General features: G+C 37.4%; 1 protein-coding gene across 1 annotated transcript in view; it reads right to left on the bottom strand.

Annotated features, from left to right (window-relative positions):
* The window catches only part of hob (bridge-like lipid transfer protein family member hobbit), an 844,941-nt gene that overhangs the window by 454,078 nt on the left and 368,395 nt on the right, over nucleotides 1–22,468 (bottom strand). The window contains exon 22 of the mRNA XM_090409957.1: nucleotides 20,933–21,005. Within this exon, the coding sequence (XP_090266083.1) occupies nucleotides 20,933–21,005 (73 nt within the window). The remainder of the gene's footprint in view (nucleotides 1–20,932; nucleotides 21,006–22,468) is intronic.

Genomic DNA, 22,468 nt, shown 5'->3' with positions numbered 1-22,468 from the left:
AGGCAGACCCAAACATGGAGATACTAAGGCAGAAGCAATAGGAGAGGTCATATTTACATGTCCGCAAGGAGATGTGCATTGCATTATGGGAGATACTGAGACAAGGAGTAATGAGAACTTGGTCCACCTTTGCTCAGAGTTGCCTGGTGTTGCACTACCTTACCCTAGTCCTGAAGATATTTTCAGGCACAAACTTCGTTTGCTTACACTTGGATAAAGGATTAAACTAAATTTATCATAGTCTAACCAAGTGAAAAATAAATTTCCAACATCTTTCTCTAAATCCAGAGTAATTCAATAAAAAGGTTGTACACCTGTTGGCAACTCCTATAGGTAAATATGACCTCTCCTATTGCTTCTGCCTTAGTATCTCCACGTTTGGGTCTGCCTCCCTAACGAGACCTCAATAAAGGTTGAAACCGGTCTGGGTAGTGGCCCTTCCCTTAATGCATAGCAGTATACATGTCCACAAGGAGATGTGCTTTGCATTATGGGAGATACTGAGACAAGGAGTTGAGAGCTTGATCCGCCTTTGCTGCGAGTTTCCCGGTGTTGTACTACTTTACCTCAGTCCTGAAGATATTTTCAGGTGCAAACTTTGTTTGCTTACACTTGGATAAAGGATTAAACTAATTTTATTATAAATCTCATATTAAAAAATTGAAAAGACTTCTCAAAAAAGTTTCTTTTTGGCCTCCTGAAATTACAAAAAAACTCATACCCTTTGGTTCAGCTCCCCGCACCATTATACAGATTAACAAAAATCCACAAATCCTAGATTTTCCATACTATAAATTAGTAAAACAGTTAGCAAGCTCTCTTATCCCCCTCACTAGTTATATCACATCCTATACAAAAAACTACCCATTTTAAAACTCTTATTGCGAATTAGAAAATTAACCAGGCATGAAGTGACTTCACATACAAACTTGGTTTGCTTACATTTGGATAAAGGATGAAACCAAGAATATATAGTTTCTTGGCATCTATAATTTATAGTATTACCAAGTGAAAAACTTTCAACATTCTTCTCTAATCCAGAGTATTGTAGTAATAAAGTGTGGCATCTTTTGACTACTCGTATATGGAAGTATGACTTCTGCATTACTTCAACCTTGGAATAACTTCTGGCCACTGATGTCATTTATTAATGCTAGTCACTGGGTTTGCTTTTTTCCAGGTGAGTAGAGAGGTTCCACTTGGTGTTGTGTTTTTGCTTGTCACTTCGTGGAACCACTGCTGAGTTTCCTGCCATAGAGTTCTTCAGGTCAGGAGTAATGAGGTTGGTAGTGATCCTTTAGGGCAGACACCTTTCAGACAGTGCAGGCCACATTAAAAATTTCATTGAAGCCTGCAGGCCACTAAGCTATACTGTGGTAAGTAGAATTGTAAGATGCTTTGCAGATTCACAAGAAACTTGACATAAAATCCTATAAAAATAAACAAACTCAGCTTTAAAAGTGCAGGTAGGAGTTGGGTTCATGATAAATAAATATAATCAATACTTGAAAAAAGATAATTTAATGAAGAAAACATTCATTTTTTATAATGTCAATGGGCAACTTGACAATGTTTTTCCTTGACCAGCTTGTCAACGTTGGAAGTTGCTATGTGCAGAGTAATCTTGAGATGCTGGTCCGTAATCTGAGTTCTTGTCTTGGACTTCACATGCTTCATTCTAGAGAAGAACTGCTCACATAAGTATGTGCTTCCTAACAAAGTGTACATCTTCAAAGCATGCTGTGTCCTCAGAATGTAGTCTTTGTAAAATGTAAGCAAGGGCACATTGAATAATTTTTCTATCAAAGATTGTTAAATTTGAATCATTAAATTCCGCAATCGGATTCCCCTTGGTTTGCATGAACTGCTGTATTTCGCTCCTTAAGTTAAAGACTCTTTTAAGAACCTTTCCTCTGCTCAACCAATGCACATCACTATAATAAACCACATCACCGTGATCCGCTTTGCACTCTTGGGTCAAAAACTCTTGGAATTGATGATTCAATCCTCTTGCCCTAATAATGTTGACGACAGTCACAATAACTTTCATGACATTCTCAAATCCAATAGTTTTCATGCACAAATTCTCCTGGTGGATTAAACAGTGGTAATGGATGAAATCTTTTCTTTCTAGTTCCGATTCTTTCCGTAGCAGCGCAACAAACCCTTCGTTCTTTCCCACCATAGCAGGGGCACCATCAGTTATCACGCCCTCAAGGTTGGTTAAGCTGAGGTAGAAACGACGGAGCATTTTCTTGGCAGCTTCAAGAATATCAGTGCCTTTTGTCATTCCCTTCATAGATATGAGCACTAGCAGTTCTTCTGTCACACTGAATTGTTGATCAATACCATGGACAAAGATAGCCAGTTGTGCTGTGTCCTTCACATCTGTGCTCTCATCTAAAGCAAGTGAATATGACGTAAATTCAGATGACCGTTTTTTTAAAGTTCTTTCAATGTCATTTGCAAGTTCTTTGGCAAGTCATGCTACAGTTAACCCAGACAAACTCGTTTTTTTAAAGACTTCCTTATTATTTGGGCACAGAATATCCCCAGCAGTGATGAGACTGTTTCACAAACTCATCGTCCAAGAAGGCTTTTGATCTTTTGGCATTTTTCAACTATTACATAATTTACTTTGATGCACGCTTCACTCTCTTTCCTCTGAATTTTAAACATGCCCTGCTGGCATTTAAAATCAATTTGGAGACTATTCACTTTGTCTGCACAACGCTGCCCTTGAAGGCGATCGAAATTGGACGCATGCTTTGTCTCATAGTGTCATTTTATACTGTATTCTTTTGATACTGACACTGACTCACGACAAATTAAACACACTGGCATATCATCAATCGGTACAAAAAAGTACAAATTGGTCCACTTTTCATTAAAAACCCAACAAGAATCACTTCATTTACATTTTTTACTTGTAGAAGCCATAGTGATGGAAGGTGAACCCAAAAATGATCCAAAATGGCTGTGTAACGGTTATTATCCACTGAATATGTCTCACACTAATGAAAAAAGTCTAGCAATATAAAACTACAATAGGCCATGGCTGACACGACGAACCTGCGTGTGCTTATACACAAATATCACACTGTTCATGACTGACTGACTGTGGATGAGATCCTCTTGTATTTATATGAAAATAACGATGTATCGAGAACCTTCGAGATGTATCTGGAAGGCTCTAGACAGCACACTCGAATGAATTACTGCTTCATCTACTTGCAATGTTAGTACCAGTACTTAAGTACTGCTTGGCATTGGTAGATGGCTGAAGAAGCATATCTATTTAATATTTATTTTTATAGGATTTTATGTAAAGTATAAAATGCACAGCATTCCTTGTGAATATCTGGAAAGCATCTTACAATTCTAAATACTGCTGTATAGCTTAGTGGCCTGCAGGCTTCATTGAAATTATTTTTTATTTAATCGCATTTTAATGTTAAGTAGTTATTTTTTCAAAATGGCTGGCAGGCCACGGCAAAGAACTCTGTGGGCCATGCATTGAAGACCCCTGCACTTTAGAGTCATTCAGTGAGATTTAGAGTGATCTAGCAGATAACTTGGAGATTTAAGAGAGATATCCCTGCACTTAAACATAACTCAATAAAAGTGAAACCAGTCTGGGTAGTAGCCCTTTCAATAATGGATAGCATTATACATTGTCCATAAGGATATGTGTATTACATTATGGGATACTAAGGCAATTAATGTGAAATATGTATTTCGTATGGGGTTCTCCCTTTCCTCCCCTGTCCCTTAGGATGGGTTGAGCTCTCCTAATGAGGAATTAAATATGTATTTCATGTCTGCTGATCCGTGTGTTCACGGGACCAGTTTGTCTGTTCTGAGAGGACAAAAACCAGAGTTCCCAGGTGAAGAAACTCTCTACCTCTATATGAGACCAGCTAACATACCTTTAGTCAAAAGAGACGATAAAGGTTCCTCATGTCAAGGACAGGAATCAAACCCAAGTCTTTCCGACCAAAGGCCTTCTCATCTATACCGACTGAGCTATGGAGGCTAATGTGAAGTTACTAGCCTCTATATAAAAGTAGCTCAGTCGTGAAGTGACTTCATGTGCAAACTTCATTTGCTAACACTTGGATAAAGGATGAAACCAAGAATATAATTTCTTGGCATCTTTAATTTACAGTATTACCAAGTGAAAAAAAACAAAAAAAAACTTTTCATCTTTCCTCTCTCCAGAACACCCACTCACACAGGCAGAAACATTCACAAATTTTCCCATCACCCTCCCTTTCAAAAATATGGTATCATTAAAACATTCAACAGAGGCTATAATCTTTGTTTCAACGAGTCCTCTCTTGCAGCAGAATTTAATTATATACACCACACTTTCTTATCTAAAGGCTACAGTTCTCAAAGTAAGAAGAAAAAAAATCAATCTTCTCCCCATACTTGACTTTCTCTTCAGAAAGATTTTAATAATATTATCATCCTTCCCTATGTCTGAGGCACTTCAGAAAAAATTATCCAGAATCTTAAAGAAATATAATCTCTGCTACATGCTACCTTTATCCATTCTACTAAAGATCAGCTCCCTCCTCCTCTCTCCCTCTGTGCCTGGAGCACATAAAGAGCCCTGTTCTGGCCTACTATGGACAGACAGGCAAGAATATCAGCCAACACCTGCAGGAAAGAACAAAACAATACTTCTGTAATCAGGCCTTGCAGACCATGGATATGGCTCACAAAATCAACTGGAAAAAGACTAACATGCTCCATCACAGTAAATTTAGAAGAGAAAGACTGTTTTTGGAATATGCAGCTGCTCTCAGAAATCAGCTTAATTTGAAATAAATATGGTTGCATTAAACTTCCCAAAATATGGGAAACACTAATACTTGGAGTTCCCAGTTTACATCCTAGGCTGACAAAAGATGCTCACAGAGAGCACGTTACTGCGTTAGGACTCTAGTCTTTTGTCCATGTGTTTCACCTAGTTTTATGTTGCCTAGTGCATGCGTGTGTGTGTTACGTGTCTCGTATTGTACTTCCTGATGATTATGTAATATTTTGTAAATTTATTTTTATATCTTATTCTTAATTCTTCTTTTATTACTTATTTCTTTTAAATTCTTGCTCAGATGCACCTTTGTAAAATTGTGGTTGTTCTTTATTCTTTAAATATTTTAAACTTATTTACCTCTGATATTGTATCTCCTTGATTATTCCATCAAGTTTCTTATATATCTATCTAGTTACTTCTATACAGTCTCACTACTACTACTTGGCCGTTAATTAAATCGATGATGAGTGTACAAGATTTGTAGAACAAAGGGATTGCCTTAAGGTAGAGCCAATTCCTTTGTTTAGGCTCTGCTGTTAATCCCTTTTCAAATTTAGGAAAAATTTATATTATGCTGCGCCATCCTAAATTCTAGACAAAAAAATAATTCAGTGTCGGAGAATTAACATGCAGAAGTGTACACTACTATTTAAATCCCTAATAACTTCACTTAGCACTTAAATTCATTTAATACTTAACACGTTTGCTGCCAACTACAAGTATACTCTTAGTTGTTAAACCAGCTACACAAGCCAGCTATGAGTATACTTGTATGATGCTTACCGCCGGCAACGAGATTACTGTAGTGACCTTGAAGAAGTGAAAATGCTTGGCTTGTGGAGCTAGCATCAAACGGTGTATTCTCATAGGTGGTATATGCTCTGCATAAGCCAACTATGAGTATACTCATATGACGCTCACCGCTGGCAACGAGGTTACTGTACTGACCTTGTAGAAGCGAAATTGCTCGGTGTAGGGGAACAGACCATGCCGAAGTAGCGTGGCAGCGAACGTGTTAAATCTCAATCACAGTCGTGGCTATACTCATTTTTCTAATTCCTGCAATGGTTCAGACTTTTATGAGCGTGCAAAAAGATCAAAATCAGGCAAGTTTTCAGATTGACAAATGAATATATTTATTAAACAGTTCAGATAAATTACAAACACATTTAGTTATTTGCATAGAGCTTAGATTAATTCTAAAATTGAAATCAATAAATTATGCAATACAAATAACTTCTGGCATTCCAATATAAGCTCAATTCTCACTTGACATTGTATACAATTTCCCACTATTAGTTTAACTTTTCATTCACAATTTTGCAATTCTAGAGACTAATAAGTTGACAGGTTAGTTATATCACACAGCACTAACGTAAATCTATACAATCTTCCTTTATAAAACAATAGGTTTCATCTTTCTCTTTTTGTATTAACTCTAAATATATCACAAAGTTCCTCTGACAGACACGTAAATTCCCTCTAATTACACAATATTAAAATAACAAATTCTTCATCTTACCAGTGACTCTGGAATCAGTTGGCCTTCCCCTAAATTTCCATGGGTGCTGTGGGCTTGGGCACGGGTCACTTTCTTGGACGTAAACTGCTCGAACATGCTGCTACTTGATCAAGTGCTTCAGCATAATTTTCCTTCTGCATAGAGTCTTCCACAGGCTCGGGACTCGTACTCTAGCTGGATTCTTGCTTGACCGGTCGGCTCCTTGTCAGCATGTCCGTGCCTTCCTATGACTGCCTGGGGATCTCTCGCACTAGATGACCACTCGCTCCAAGAAACGGGATAAAAGCCACGAGTTGGTGCTGCAACGCTCTATATATCTCCCGCACAAGGTTTACCATTTTCCGTCCCGTTTTTTTCTCCTTTGAGCCAGTACTTCGCTTCTCCCTCACACCTAGAGCCATTCTCTCTCCTAGCGTGCTTATTGGGAAACTACATGCGCAATTATTCTCCGTCGCATGCGATTGCCTTAGGTCTTAACTTCTTAAGGTGATTATGTTTCTTGCTCCATAACGAAAACATTTACACGTTAATACAAAGTTCACAGTTTTAACTCCTAGAAGTTTCAACATAATTAACTACAACATAATATATATATATATAGAGATACATCAGTAATGAATGTTGTTGGTGGTTCACAGTCAGCATTATATTTTTCTCATATACAAATACTAGCTCCAGGAAAGAAGTTACTTGTAAAACTCTAAATGAAATACTCAAGGATTAAATTTTCATTCATTCAGAATTTAACAATGGCTCACTGACTGAGATAAACTTCTATAACTTCCTTTCTCATAAAGAAAGGAAGTTCTAGAGAATGGAAGAAAATGTAATAAAAGAAGAAGAGAAGAAACAAATTTATTGAGTTTGTTAGCAGACTGTAAAAAGATGCTGGACAGCTACTGCATGTATTTTTACAGGACAAAGGAAAGTGGAGGAATGGTGAAAGCCAGATCAGTGGAGCATGCAAAATAGTGAGAATTCTTTTAATTCAAGCAACACCAATGCAAGAGTTCCAAGGAATTCTTGCAACGGTATTGCATGAATTAAAAGAATAGGAAGCCATTTGCCATGGCAAGTGGTGATTAATTAGAGGAAAAACTAGCTCTGCAGTTATAGAAAGTGAAAAGTAACTGAAAGATGGTATTTTCCTAAGCTAGCCTTTATGCTCAGAGGTGAGTGATATAGACTGAGAGATTGCTGCAGATCTAGAGTTGTCAAAATTCATACTTACTGATTTGTTGAATCATACATGGTCAGTGATTTACTGGTAGCTTCTAGATAGTGAATATGGAGACTGTTGATAACATTCTCCATTATTATGGAGAGGATGAGGTAAGGGTGATGTGCTGATGAACTGGCTACACAGTGGTACTTCTGGATTTTGCTAAGGCTTTTGACAGGATACCCCATAGAACACTGTTATGCAAATTGGAGCAGATGGGAATGGATATTAAATTGGTGATATGGATAGGAGAATGGCTCAGGGAGAGATACCATAAGGTGGTGTATGGAGGAGCCGATTCCAGAATGAGGCAAGTGACCAGTGGTGTGCCTCAGGGCTCTGTGCTTGGGCCAATGTTGTTTAATTTGTATATGAATGATATAGGAAATGGCTTAAAGGGAGATATTCAGTTGTTTGCTGATGATGATGATGCAAAGTTGTGTAGTGCAATAAAAAATCAAGCTGATGTTGCAGCTTGATTTTTTAAGTTCAGAGGACACCTTAGCAATGTGTCCTCTGAACTTTTGCAGGAGGATTTAAATAAGCTGGTAAAATGGGAAAAAGATAATGGATGTCAGTTCAATGTGGAAAAGTGTAAAGTCATGCATTTTGGGATTAAAAGATTACCAGCTGTGTACTACATCGATGGAAAGGTACTCCAAGAGATTGATGAGGCTAGGGACTTAGGGGTATTGGTAGATAGGGAGATGAAGTTCAGAGGACACATTGCTAAGGTGTCCAAGATTGCACATAGGATTACTTGGTTGTTGAGGAGCACACTGATATCCAGAGATAAAGAGGTTATTATTCCCCTTTATAAAGCATTGATAGTTCCACATTTGGATTACTGTGCTCAGGTGTGGTCACCTGGATTCCTTGGAGATGAGGAGGCTGTGGAGAGGGTTCAGAGAAGAGTGACCAAGTTGGTGAGTGATATAAAAAAATGCTCCCTACATTGATAGATTGAGAGCTTCTGGATTGCAGAGATTGGGTGATAGGCGAAGAAGAGGGAATATGATAGAAACATTCAAATTACTGAAAGGTTTTTATAGGATTGATGTAGGGGAAATGTTTCAGTTGTGTGATAGTGATGGAAGAACAAGAGGTCATCTCTGGAAATTAAAGAAGAGTGTGGTTAACAAAGGTGTCAGAACAAGTTTTTTTGCCTGGAGGGTGATGAATGAGTGGAATTCATTGCCTGACTTAGTTGTGAGTTCTTCATCTGTAAATGAATTCAAGAAGAGATATGACAGATATTGTTTTGCTAGTTTGGGTCTCCCGCGATGAGTCTACTGACTCCATAGAGATATCCGTAATAATAATAATACAGGATAGGAGTTAGTTCCCAAGTAAAACTTCAGAACTGGGGGGAAGGAATAACATCAGGGCCAAAAGACTTTTTTTGCTGAAAGATTACAGGAACCACATCATGCACTGTATCTGTTATGATAGGAAATTATTTGCCTTGATCATCTAGCTATGCAAGAGAAACATCATGCCACAAATGTGTGCGTGCACACACAAAAACAGACACAGAGAGAGAGGCAGAAGCAGGTAAACAGAAGTTGTCCCCAACAAAAGGATCAGAAGGTCTTTTACAGATGAGTTTGTTCTTGTTTTATATCTATGTTGGTTTTATTCTGTATAAAAATACAACCACAAACAACTCGATTTGTTGAACGTCATGTTTCTTGTTGCAAGATAACTGTGGTATGCATAGTCCTCCGCCACCCCTTTTTGACTGCTTTGGTGGGCCTGGTGTTAAAAGCAGACTTGGAAAATTGTGGGAAGAAATTTTAGATAGGAGTGAAGGCTTTCAAGCCAGTGAGAATAATTTGTCAGAGCAGGTGTTTAGGTCAGGTGAGTGAAAGGAATGATCTGACTGTGAAAAGAAAGCCCCAGAAAGACATCTCACTTGGCACTCCTATATTGCAAAATACATAGTTGAGAGAAGGGTGTTCTGCATAAGTAAAATCTTGCACAAGATTCCAGTCTGAGTTATCAAGAAGAGAGCTTAATTCTAAATTCTATAATATAGAATGAAATATACACCATAGTCCAGTGTTTCCCAGATTTTTCCTACAACGGAACACTTCACAAATCCTGAAATTTTCATGGAACATCTTGGTTATTTTGTAATGTATTAATAATTAATTATGGCATAATCATAAAGAGTATTAGTATATTTATGTATATGGTGTGACATGTTGACAAATATAAAATTACATTTAAATCAGTCACTATCAATCACTGGACTAATGAAATCTTGTAGCATGTTGTAATTTTCTCAGGCCAACATCATTAAATTAATTTGTGCTGATTTTCAATGACATATCCCATTCTGATCACCAAAAATTTTATATTATTATAAGTACTTACGAGTGAATGCAAACTTTTTCTCCTGTGTGTGTGCTGGTAGTTTTCCCCTCCTTTTGTACATCCTGGAGATCACTTTGTAGGCTGGAGGTGGAAATCACTATCTGTTGCATCACAAACAGTGATGCAACCTTCAATAAGAGATTTCTTAATACCAAAATTAAACAAAAGTCCCTTGTCTCTTATTCATATTAAAATTTAAATCGATAGGCCTATTACTTTTAAAAAATCACAGCACTGCAGTTTCGAAACAAGCACTTTCACCCTACAATACGAACTTGGAAAGAAAGTATTCAGTATTACTAGATTTTAAGAACTGGATACAGACTACCTTGATCTTCAATTTCAGTGGAAAAATTTTCTTTATACTTCCTTGCTGATTGGTCACTAACATTTGCAACACAGATGTTATTTTTCAGTTTTGAGAACAGAAGATATGCCACCCATTGTTGTAATCGGCGTGCAAGCAATTTTTATTATATTCCTTTTCCCCGAATTACTTCCATGTTTAAAAATACACGGCTGAGTCACTGACATCATGGAACACTTATTCACTTTCCAGAGAACACAATTTGGGAAACTCTGCTATAGTTCACAGATTCAAAGTTATTTAGAGAGTTTTGTTATGTTACTCCCACTTACAAAAAGTGGTAAACCTTTGTTTACATTCATTTTTACATTGTACATTCATACTGTGAGTGGATCAAGGATTTATTTAAAAATTAATTTTCTATTTTTATTTATTTTTTGCTTATTTTTTATGTAATCTGGAAACCCTACTCTAAAGAACAATCATAGAGTAGTGAGGATTTATGTGTTATTTTTGTAGATGGACAATTTGCATTAGTTCATTACATACAGCACTGATCTAATATAAATCACCCATGAAATGCAACTACTTCCACTAAGTTCTAATTTGGTCAGTGGAAGGAAAAGGGATACCAACTGGAGTGGCATACTTTAAGGTCACCTGGCTGTTAGGTTACTGAAATACAGAAATTCAAGCCTCTGGGAAAAGAAGTTGGATAGGTCAGAACAATTTCCAGAATTTAGAGAGTGGTAAATTTAGCAAACAAACACGTTTCATCAATTCATCAATGAATATCATAACAAGATGATGGAATTGTTACGGAGTGATACCTACTCAATCCTTGAGAGAAAGATCCCACCCGTGAACTCCACAACCGAACCAACAATCTACTGAGAACTACCTCTGAACTACTTACAAACATATCCCTTTCTCTTCGTTCTCTCCATCCACTTATTCCACAATTATATGGACTACCTAAAATTCATAAGAAAAATACCCTACTTCGACCTATCGTAGAAGGAATTGATTCTCCAACATATAACCTTTCAAAATATCTGGCTAAATCTCTCAAATGTTTTTCCAGTAAATCATCGTCTTTTATTAAAAACTCCATAGATTTTGTTTCATGTATAAAAGATATTATTATTAAGGAAGATGAAATCATGGCTAGTTTTGATATAATCTTCTTATTTACCAATGTTCCTATGGACAAAGTTCTTGTACTACTCAAAGATAAATTATCTAAAAAGATCATGGCCTTACTTACTCATTGCATCCACTCAAGATACTTTAAGTTTCAGAACACCATCTATAAAAAAAATTATGGCATTGCAATGGGATAATTGCCATTGTGAACTTGTGAACATCTATTTAGAAGATCTGGAAGTTAAAGTCATCTCTTCTTATCCTTTAAAACCAACAATTCGGAAAAGATATATTGATCACATTTTCCTGATTTGGAGCCATGGCTATAAATCTCTCCTGAACTTCCTAGAACATTTAAATAATCAACACCGAGCATAAAATTTACGGCCGAGTTTGAAGCTAATGGTTCTCTTCCTTTCTTGGACATCAAACTGACCCGTTCCTCAGAGAAATTAAAAATCTCGATTTACAGAAAAGTTATCCACACCAACAGATATCTCCATGGTCAATCCCATCATTATCCTCCTCAAAAGTTTGGAATCATTTCTACACTAGGACATCATGCTCGTTCTCTTCTTGATGATGAGATAGAACTTAATAAAGAACTTAATTTTCTCAGGTCTACTTTTCAACTAAATGGTTATTCACAAAAAACAATTGACAAATTCCTATTAAATCCACCTGCTCACAATAATAAATAGACCAATAGGGTGAAAGGCAATATTTCTATACCATATAAGCTTTGTCTCACCCAAAATTAGCCAAGGTTCTCAGGAAATACAACATACGAACATTATTTACTCCTCTTCTGAAAATCTGATCCTTGGTGAGCCGTCCGAAACCTAGACATCACAACCTTAAATATCCTAGTGTTTACCAGATTTGGTGCAACTGTGATATACCATACTTTGGCCAAACAGCGAAATCGATCGAGTTATGCATTGAAGAACATAAGAGAGACGTCAGTTACAAAAGAACGCAAGCCAGTGCTTTATAGTCATGTTCTGTTCGTGGCCGATTCTAATGAAGAAAACCTTAGCCATATAGTCCTATAGGACAAGTCTAATAACATTTTCCATTGCCACGATGAATTAGAAAGAAAGATAATAGAATCAAAAGAAATCATTCTCAACCCCCTACATCTTAACAACAACAACCTGAATTACAACCTTTCAGACTGTCATTGTGCTACGATCAAATACTGGCATTCGCGAGATGCTATACGCATGTATACACCCAACAATGAAGCCAACAAGAGAACAGTTTTGAATGCAGAGACTTCAAAGTTTCATCTTGAATATAAATACACTAACTTTCCATGATGTTTACAATAATTTCCTCTATGTTTTACTGGTTATTTCTTTTTTAATGTGCACCTGAAGAAAGCTGATACAAGCTGAAATTAGTCGCGCTAATAAACTTTGTTTTCATTTTTCTCAGTTTCTAGTCATTCAGTTTAAAAAAAAAAAAAATATATATATATATATATATATATTAGGATAACCAAGCAATTTTATATGCTTGGTTATTTTAGCTCCTAATCCCAAGTATGCAAACAATTAAGTTTGTGCCTGAAACAAAGTTCAAGTCTAAAGATGGTACAACACCAGGGCAACTCATTGTAAAGGTGGTTAAAGCTTTGATCACTATTCTTAGTATTTTCCCATAATGTAAAGCACATCTCACTAGAAGATGTATACTGCAATGCATTATGGGTGGGATCACTACCCAGACCGGTTTCGACCTTTTTTGAGGTCTCCTCAGTGAGTAGCTAGACCCTAAATACCAAGGTTTTAGTAATACAAAGCCTTATCAACTTTACCTATATAAGTTGCAACAAGGTGTATTAAGTTTTAATAAAAATCTCTGGAGGAGATATTGATGGGAATAAATTTTTAACTTGGGTATATTGTATATTAGGATAACCAAGCAATTTTATATGCTTGGTTATTTTAGCTCCTAATCCCAAGTATGCAAACAATTAAGTTTGCGCCTGAAACAAAGTTCAAGTCTAAAGATGGTACAACACCAGGGCAACTCATTGTAAAGGTGGTTAAAGCTTTGATCACTATTCTTAGTATTTTCCCATAATGTAAAGCACATCTCACTAGAAGATGTATACTGCAATGCATTATGGGTGGGGTCACTGGTCTTTGCTGGGGCTTGAGAGGAGCTTTCCTCAAAGAAACAATCCCAGCTTCTAGGATAGAAGAGAGAGAAGACCTTCCCTTTGGGGTGAACATGATACCAAGGCATCTCCACTCTTCCAGGATGGTCAAAGCATGCAACATCCTCCTTTGCAGGGAAAACTCTAGTCTCGACCTTAAGCTTCTTGTCATGACCAAAGGGGACAAGAGCTAAAGAGCAGGACATCTCTACATTAATAGAAAAGCCTCGAATAGAGAAAAAGTCAACAGCCAGGTCAAGGAGTTCCTGAAAGCCTACTTTAGTACAAGCTATGAGAATAAGATCATCTGCAAAGGCCATAGCATTAAAGGAAGAAGCACCTAGAGAGTAGCCTATATGGGTAGGAAGAGAGTGAAGAAATTCATCTATGATGCAGTTAAAGAAAAGGGGAGAAAGAGGATCATCCTGGTGAATACCCTGCACTGCAGGAATAAGTCACCCGGGACCCTGTAGTGATAGTGATGGACCTACCCAAGTATAGATCCATAAAATAGGAAAGAAAGGGCTCTGGACACCCAGCAATAGACAGCGCTTGAAGGAGAGCAGGCAGGGAGATGCAATCAAAGGCCTTTTGGAGGTCCAGCGACACCATATATAGAGGCTTAAGGCAGTGTCGAGAATCAGAGAGAAGAAAGAAAGAAGATATATATTCTCGGTAAAGCTGTCCAAAGGAACAAAAGCTCTCTGTCTATAATCATGTTGTATATGTTGCTGAAGTTACTTAACTAAGATTTTATGATAGTCTAAGTATCACAGGAGAGATGGTAATAGGTCTAAAGTCTGATGCAGGGCTTGAAGTTTCTTTCTTCGGAATGAAGATAGTTCTTGAAGCCCGTAGGTATGGTGGTATTGCTTACATAGATCTTGCATATTCACATCCCCTGTTTTTTTTGATATCTGTCAGTCAGCCATCCTCTTATCCACATTACTAATCTATAATCAAAAACCTCATTCTCCAATTTATGCAACAGTCTACCATGCTGTATTTTGTCAAAAACCTTAACAAAATCCAAAAGTATCATGGTGTATCCATTCCATTTGCCTAGTTCAATGGTAACATTGTTATAGAATGTGAGCAAGTTGCTAAAACATGACCTTCCCTTAGTAAAACCCATGTTACTCATTGCAAAGTAGAGATTCACTGTCAACCCATTTCTGAATGTAAGCCCTAACCAATTTTTCCAAAATCTTCACCACCACTCCTGAGATACTAATTGGTCGATAGTTGGATACATCGGTCTTTGCACCACCCTTATGCAATGGAATCGCCATACATGCTTTCCATTCCTGTGGAATCTTCACTGTTCTGATACTCATATTAAACAGCCTGGGCAAAGGAATAGCCAGTTCAGCTGAACACTCTTTTAGCACACATGCTGATATCCCATCAGTCCCTATTGCTGAATTCTTATTCAGTTTGTGCAACAGCTCTAATACCTCGTCCTCATACACCTGAATTTCTTCATCCAGTGAAAAGGCAGCAGTGAGCTCAATGTTGTGTACACCAAGTTGATAGCTCATAACAAGATGGGCACTCGTTAGTTGAACAACCTCTTCTACACTTGAAACCCTCATGCCATCTGCATTTAGAAGAGTTATTCTTTCTTTTACTTGCAGCATATTGACACAATTCTTGTGGTTTGTCTTTAGCACGCAGAGTTAGTTTCTTTTCATACTCCGACTTTGCTTCATGTACAACAGTTGTGACTATTCTAGTCTGCTGCTTATAACTTTCATAATGTACATGGTATTCCTTTCACATCATCCTTTTCTTGCGAATCTCTTGCTTAATAAAATTACACACCCATTTGACTCCTATCATATTTTTTCTTCAAACTCTCAGGATGCATTCTGATATCAGGTCATTTAAGTATTGTTTAAATGCTTCCCATGCAATGCCAATATTCTTTTCATCCATCAACCAATCCCATTCCACTGAATTCAGTATACTCCTCAGTTGGTCATAATTCCTGCTTTGTAGCTCAGCATGTAACCTTTTCTGAATGGAACATTCATAAACTCAGTCACTTCCCAAGTGAGTGCTGCATGATCACTGTCACCAACCAGAAATAGTTACATCTTTAACTGAAACCTTCTGACACTATAATCAAATCTAACACTCTTTGATCGCGAGTTCCTTCTGTCACATGCTGCTTGAGGATGTTGTCCCGCAACAGTTCGATAAAAGCATTTTCATTCTTCTCAAGAGATTCTACTGTTACCCAATCAATATTTGGATAATTCAAGTCTCCCATTATGATTCCTCTTTTCATACTCATCTTATCTCTTAGGTGATGCATTTCTTCATCACTAGACCAATCCACCAGGTCTGCAACACCATATACAGGTTGGTTCAAAATTCCACATACCAACTTTGAGGGGAGGTAGAGAACATCAAAATCAACCATATTCACATAGGAAAGCATGACCAGAAACACCATCCGAAAGTGATAGGTGGTGCTGTTTGCCAGCGTTCCAGGAACAATTGGGGCTTCCTCGTTCAAGCTTTCAATGTCGTACGAAGAACATGCGTTGTTTTACGAACACCGAGATGACAGACATGCACCTCATTTACCATATTATGTATCCAACTACTATTGAACTGTTCAGTTATGCCTAATAAAGTTTTTTACACTACTTACTGCCTTATGTTATTTCTGTATCTTTGTGTCCCCGTTAGTACCTTTCGGTGGCATTTCCAGTCATGCTTTCCTATGTGAATATGGTTGATTTTGATATTCTCTACCTCCCCTCAAAGTTTGTATGTGGAATTTTGAACCACCATGTATATAACATAAGATAAACGTGCAATGTCAGTAAAGAATACCTGTGGCAAAAAAATATACAATACTTATAATAAAATATTACAGAATATGCAATATATGTATATTGTGTAATATGATAAAATAAGACAAGACTAATGTTGAAAGTTTATTTTTCACTAGGTTAGACTATGATAAATTTAGTTTAATCCTTTATCCCAGTGAGAGCAAACAAAGTTTGTGCCTGAAAATATCTTCAGGACTGAATATAGTGTTGTACTATCTTACTCCTATCCCAGTATCTCCCATGGGAGATACTGGGATAGGAGTGTTGGTAGTTTGCTCTACCTTTGCTACAAGTTGCCTGGTGTTGTACTACTTATCCAGGTAAGATAGTACAAACACTATATTCAGTCCTAAAGATATTTTCAGGCACAAACTTTGTTTGCTCTCACTGGGATAAAGGATTAAACTAAATTTATCATAAGACAAGACTAACAAATAATATGCAATAAATGGTGGTGTGTGTGATACAATATACAGTAATACTTGACAAAGACTATGCAAATCATTATTCATAAATACATAATGTAATATCATCGTCATTTATTCAAGTATCAATAAAGAGATATCATTAGTGCTTGGGAAATTATGAAGTAATATTTGTTAGCAGCAATAGTAAGCTGTATTCCATGAGTGAACAAAAGGACACAATTTGGTGTAAAGTGGATGACAAAAAATATCAAACAGGAACTGCAGATAAAAAAGAGACTATGGAAGAGATATTAGGAGATGGGGTGGAGAGCAGATGCATGAAGAATATAAGACTCAGGCCAGGAGAGTAACTAGATTCCAGGCAAAACTGGAATATGAGTAGAGATTGGTCCTAAGATCCAAAGCAAATCCTAGGGAATATTTTAGCTATGTGGCCAGTAGGAGGAGAAATAATTGTGGAAGAATAACATTGTTGGATAAAATTGGAAATAGAGTGATGCAGATGACATAATGGAGTTGTTCAATGAACACTTTATTGGACAACTCCACTATATCCTCTGCATCAGTCACTCTGTTTCAAATACTGAGTACTCTGGATGTCAATAAAGCTGTGGGACTGGATGGAATTTTGCCACGGGTTTTGAGAAAATGTGCTAAAGAACTAACAGCTCACTTGGCCTGGCTTTTCAATGAAAGTCTTGCTATGGGAAAGGTGCCCAAGGAATGGAAGTAAAGTAAGATAGTGCCATTGCATAAGAGGGGTAGCAGACTGGAAATGTCAAATTATAGACCAGTTTATGGTTCATCAGTAGTTGTTAAGATCTTGGAGAAATTAGTGAGGGACCATATACAGTGTTGGGCAGATGAGGGTTATGTTATCTGTGATAGTCAACATGGATTTGTTAAGGTGTGCTCTTGCTTTAGTAATATGATTGCCTTTTATAATAATGTGACAAGCGCAGTTGATGAGGGAAAGGCATATACTGCCTTTTTTTCAAAAAAAAAAAAAAAAATCAGCTAACGCCTTTTTATTCCCGTATACAGGAGTAGGCGAGGCCATTTAGCCCTATCTAACTTTTGTAGACTGAGTGGACAGTTCAATCTCCACTGGTACCAATCAGAGACAGATGGCCCAAAGCTATCACTAATTAAGCGGTACACAGTGAAGAGAGACGGCTCAAATGTGCCGCCATCTCGTGGTCCCTAACCCTAACACAATATATTTAATGTCTGAAATAATGTGGGTTCTACGGTCGATTTTCTTGAGTTTACTGGACGAAAAACCCGAGTTTCCAGGAGGAAAAACCTGCTTGCCCGTGCCAGAGATCGACTAACTCGGGAACCGGTCGAAAAAAGGCTTAGAAAAATTTCCTCTAGTCGCCGACTAGACTCGAAATGAAGTCTTCCTTCGTGCGGCCAAGCGCTGTGGTGTGCAAACGCCACATCCACTGAGTTACACAGGCTTTTTTGGATTTTGCAAAGGCATTTAACAGGGTGCCACATGATAAGCTGATATTTAAGTTGCAGCACATGGGTTTAGATGTCAGGATTGGCAATCTGATGGGTATCAGAGAGTTGTGTATGGTGGGGCAATATCAAGGAAGCAAAAGGTTATAAGTGGGATCCCAAGCTCAGTTCTGGGACCTGTATTGTTTAACCTTTATATCAATGACATTGTCATTGGATGGCATGGGGATATTCAGTTGTTTGCAGATGATGTGAAGCTAGGAGGGGTTATTAGTAATAGCGCAGATGTGGCAGCCCTGCAAGAGGATTTGAATAAACTGGAGAAATGGGAAAATTCTGATGTTATGACCAAATCTAAAACTCTTGAATCTCATGTTCCCTCTACTACATGTTGCCTAAGACATTTGTCCCTCAAGAATTCCAGAAATTCTATTCTCTTATGACTACATTTGGTTTCCTCTTCCCAATTTATACAATCATTCTTCTTGTACTTGCCAAGCTCAAATGCCTAAACATCTCATGCTCTTTACCCTCCCTCCCTGGCTTGTAGCAACACCCCACTAAATATCCTGTCCTGCCCACCTGTACCTCACACATATTCTTTCAAAACCATTAGTACAATTGCCCTCCAAATCCTCCACTCTGAGAGGACATAAGTCACCACATATCATAAGCAGTACTCCACCACCACATTTTCCCTTCCTATCCTGACAAAAAATGCCATAACCTGCTACTATCAGTATATTATCTTCTGTCAACCACATCTCAGAGATCCCAATAATCTTTGGACAGGCTGATGCTATCAACACCACCAATTCATTCCTTTATTCCAGATATTCCTGGCATTAGTATAAAGAATCAAAGCATTGCCACTGTTTTTATACCTATCATTATGCCATCCAGACTCCACTGGATTCAGCATTATCCAATATATTCCCCCTTCTCCCAACCACCTATTCCCACAAGAGGCTACCCCTGCTACTACCATCCACCCTGATAATTCTAGTTTCCCTGCAATGACACACTGACTTGCTCAGAGAACATTCTCTCTAGATACCTACATCCTCCCTCATTCAAATGCAAGTTGTCAATCGCATACAGTTTCTTTCTTTCCTTAAATGTCCACCAAGCCTCTCTTTCAACACATTCTGGCTATTATATTATTCATTATCGATGCTCTTCTCTGCAGCTCTGCATTATCATACCTAGGCAACATACACAAAATCTTCCCCCTCTCTCTCTCTCTCAGTCTTCTTCCACACAACTCAAGCATGGACCTCAGATCTCTTGCCACCTGATTCATACTGCCTCTCAAGTCATTCATATCCACCATCGCAATCATCTCATCCACCCAACCTTTCATTCTTCATGGCAAACTCCTCAGGAATTCTATCTTGCACACCATGGATCATTGAGTCTCCATACATCACACCTCTTACCACTGTTTGCTCACCTTCATCTCTCACTCTTTCTGCTCTAACACTTTCTTTCTTTGTTCCCCTACTTATATGTTGTCCTATCATCTCTCCATCTCTGGTTCCAGCACTTTTGCATTTTTCTCATTTTCTCTCTTTTACTGCCTCTCCTATTCTCTCCTCTTCTATTATTCTCATAACTCTCTCACTCCTGCTCCTACTTTATTTTATAAAGTGTTTAGTAGTATTCATTTTCTCACCAGTTTGTTGCTCTGTATTAGATTCCAGATATCTGTATCTGGAATCTGGTATTACAATATCTGTTTGTAACATACACATTTCATACCACTTCATATACAAATAATCATCTGTAGTTGATATGTATTTGCCCTCTCCCTTTATTTATTTATTTTTAAGACAAATTTTCCAAATGTAACTGAGAGCTAATGAAATAATTATAAGATCCTTATAAGGAAACATCTTGCATTATGGGAAATCTGTTACAAGTTGTTCCAAATTTTGGAATATAAGTCAAGTGATCTTGTGAAATCAAAATCCTATTTTCCATGTTCTTGTGGCCTTAATTACATAAGGCAACTTCAAGAAGTATAGAAATAAGACAAAAGGACATATTGAAGACAATAACAACAGAGAGGACAGTTCAGGCTTAGCATTCCATTTCTTCCACACCCACCACAACATTGAATGGGATAAGAGCTCCATGCCATATATAGAAGAAGACTACAGTTCCTGCAACCTTAAAAAGGCTACAGTGGTAATCCACTCGCAAGGTACTCTAAACAAGGGATGATTTTGTATGACATTTGGAAATCACTTATTAGATCTCTAAACACAGCAGAGTTTAATTTCTCTGCTAACTATTGGATACACCTTCTGAACAATGAATGACCATGTGCCAGCATCCACGCTTTTCTGTTGTACTTGTGTAACGGTTCCTACACATTCAGTATTTTTTTGGTAACGTACTGATTCATAATTAACGCTTGTTGTGTTGTACATGCATATTTGTATGTCCATCAAAACCCAGATAAAGCCACTAGGTTATGTGGCGAAACTAGTAAGTGACTAGCAGTATTAAATCTTTACAACCAATAAACCCAGTGTTTAGTTAATTTAATTACATAAATCAAAACAAAATTTTTCAGCTTTTTTTTTCTTTGAAAAATTTTTAAAAAACATCTCACCTCTTCACTGAAGGTTTCAGCAAAATTATATTTGTAAGGAAATGCTACTTTCCATTCATCGATAATGATATTCCTTGAAATACAGAAATGCATATACATTACAAAATATAATGCAGTGAAAAATTAACACTGGACAACAAAAGTTTATAAAAGTCATGCCCCCCCCCCCCTGATTAATTTAGTAATTTCTCATAGATTCTGAGGTGTTGAACACAAATATGACAATGAAAATGCAAAATTGGCTACGGTTTGTGAGAGATCTGCAATAGTTTTTTATTGTAGTATGTAGCAGATTGATGAACATCTCATCAATGAAGAGCTCTCAGATCTCAGGACCAAGAAAAACTCCCTCTTTAATTTTCGCTCTGCCGAGTTGAGGGAATTTGTCAGCCAGGTACTTGAAAGCTGATCCAGTCCAGTCCATGGCTTTTATGAAGTTTTTTTTTACCAGACTGACTTATATGTGTAGGAGCGGTAGCAGAATTTTGTGTATTTCTGCCAGTGCTAGGTGTTGAGTTGCACATTCTTGTCTCTGACCTTCAGAGATTTCCTCACAGGCCAGTCTCTCTTCACACAGTTAAAATTCCTTGCTCAGCTGTTCCATTCACACAAAAGACAACAGTACTTAGTACATCTCAGCTGCAGACCTATCAACACAGACTCTACTTTTTCCTAAGTTGGTACATCTGTCATAAGCATTCAAGTGAAATTGTAAGTCATTATATCAAGAAGTTTCTTTTATACAGCTGTCTGAAGCAAAAGTGTTGTCTGTATCCCTTGAAATGGATAAAATTGAGAATCGTGAGGTTATAAAATTCTTTGTGAAAGAAGGTTTAACAGCAAAAGAAATTCATTCGAAGTTCATAAAAGTTTATTGGCACTCTTCTCCTTCGTTTTCAACAATTAAGAAATGGGCAGCCGAGTTTAAACATGGTTGTACCAGCCTTGAAGATGATCCACGTGAAGAATATCCAAGAAGTATAACAACACGAGAAATCATTGATCAAGTGCATAATATGGTATTGGATGACCGGCGACTGAAAGTGCATGAAACTGCTGAGACTATAGTCATTTCAAAAGAACATGTTGGATATATTTTGCATGAAGAATTGCAAATGAAAAAGCTTTGTGCAAGATGGGTGCTGCACTTGCTCACAGCAGATCAAAAATGCACTAGCATTTAAGTCTAATCCATAGTAATAAATCAACGCACAAAATCAGTTTTTTATTCTTGTTAAAACGCTCCAAGAATAAAACTGATTTTGTGCATCGAAGATGGGTGCCATGCTTGCTCACAGTAGATCAAATACTCACTCTCATGAAAATCTCTGAACAGTGCTTGGAACGTTTTAACAACAATAAAACTGATTTTGTGCGTTGATTTATTACTATGGATGAGACTTGGATTCACCATTACACACCAGAATCCAAGCAGCAGTCAAAACAGTGAACAGAAGGCAGTTGTTCAGTGCCAAAGAAGACAAAGTCAGTTATATCAGTAGGAAAGGTCATGGCATCAGTGTTTTAGGATGCTAA

Source organism: Typopeltis vanoorti, chromosome 20, assembly GCF_054136105.1.
Source record: "Typopeltis vanoorti isolate ZY-2024b chromosome 20, IOZ_Tvanoo_1.0, whole genome shotgun sequence".
NCBI lineage: Eukaryota > Metazoa > Arthropoda > Arachnida > Uropygi > Thelyphonidae > Typopeltis > Typopeltis vanoorti.
Note: the sequence above shows the minus strand (reverse complement) of the source record. Positions and strands in the feature narration are given on the sequence as shown.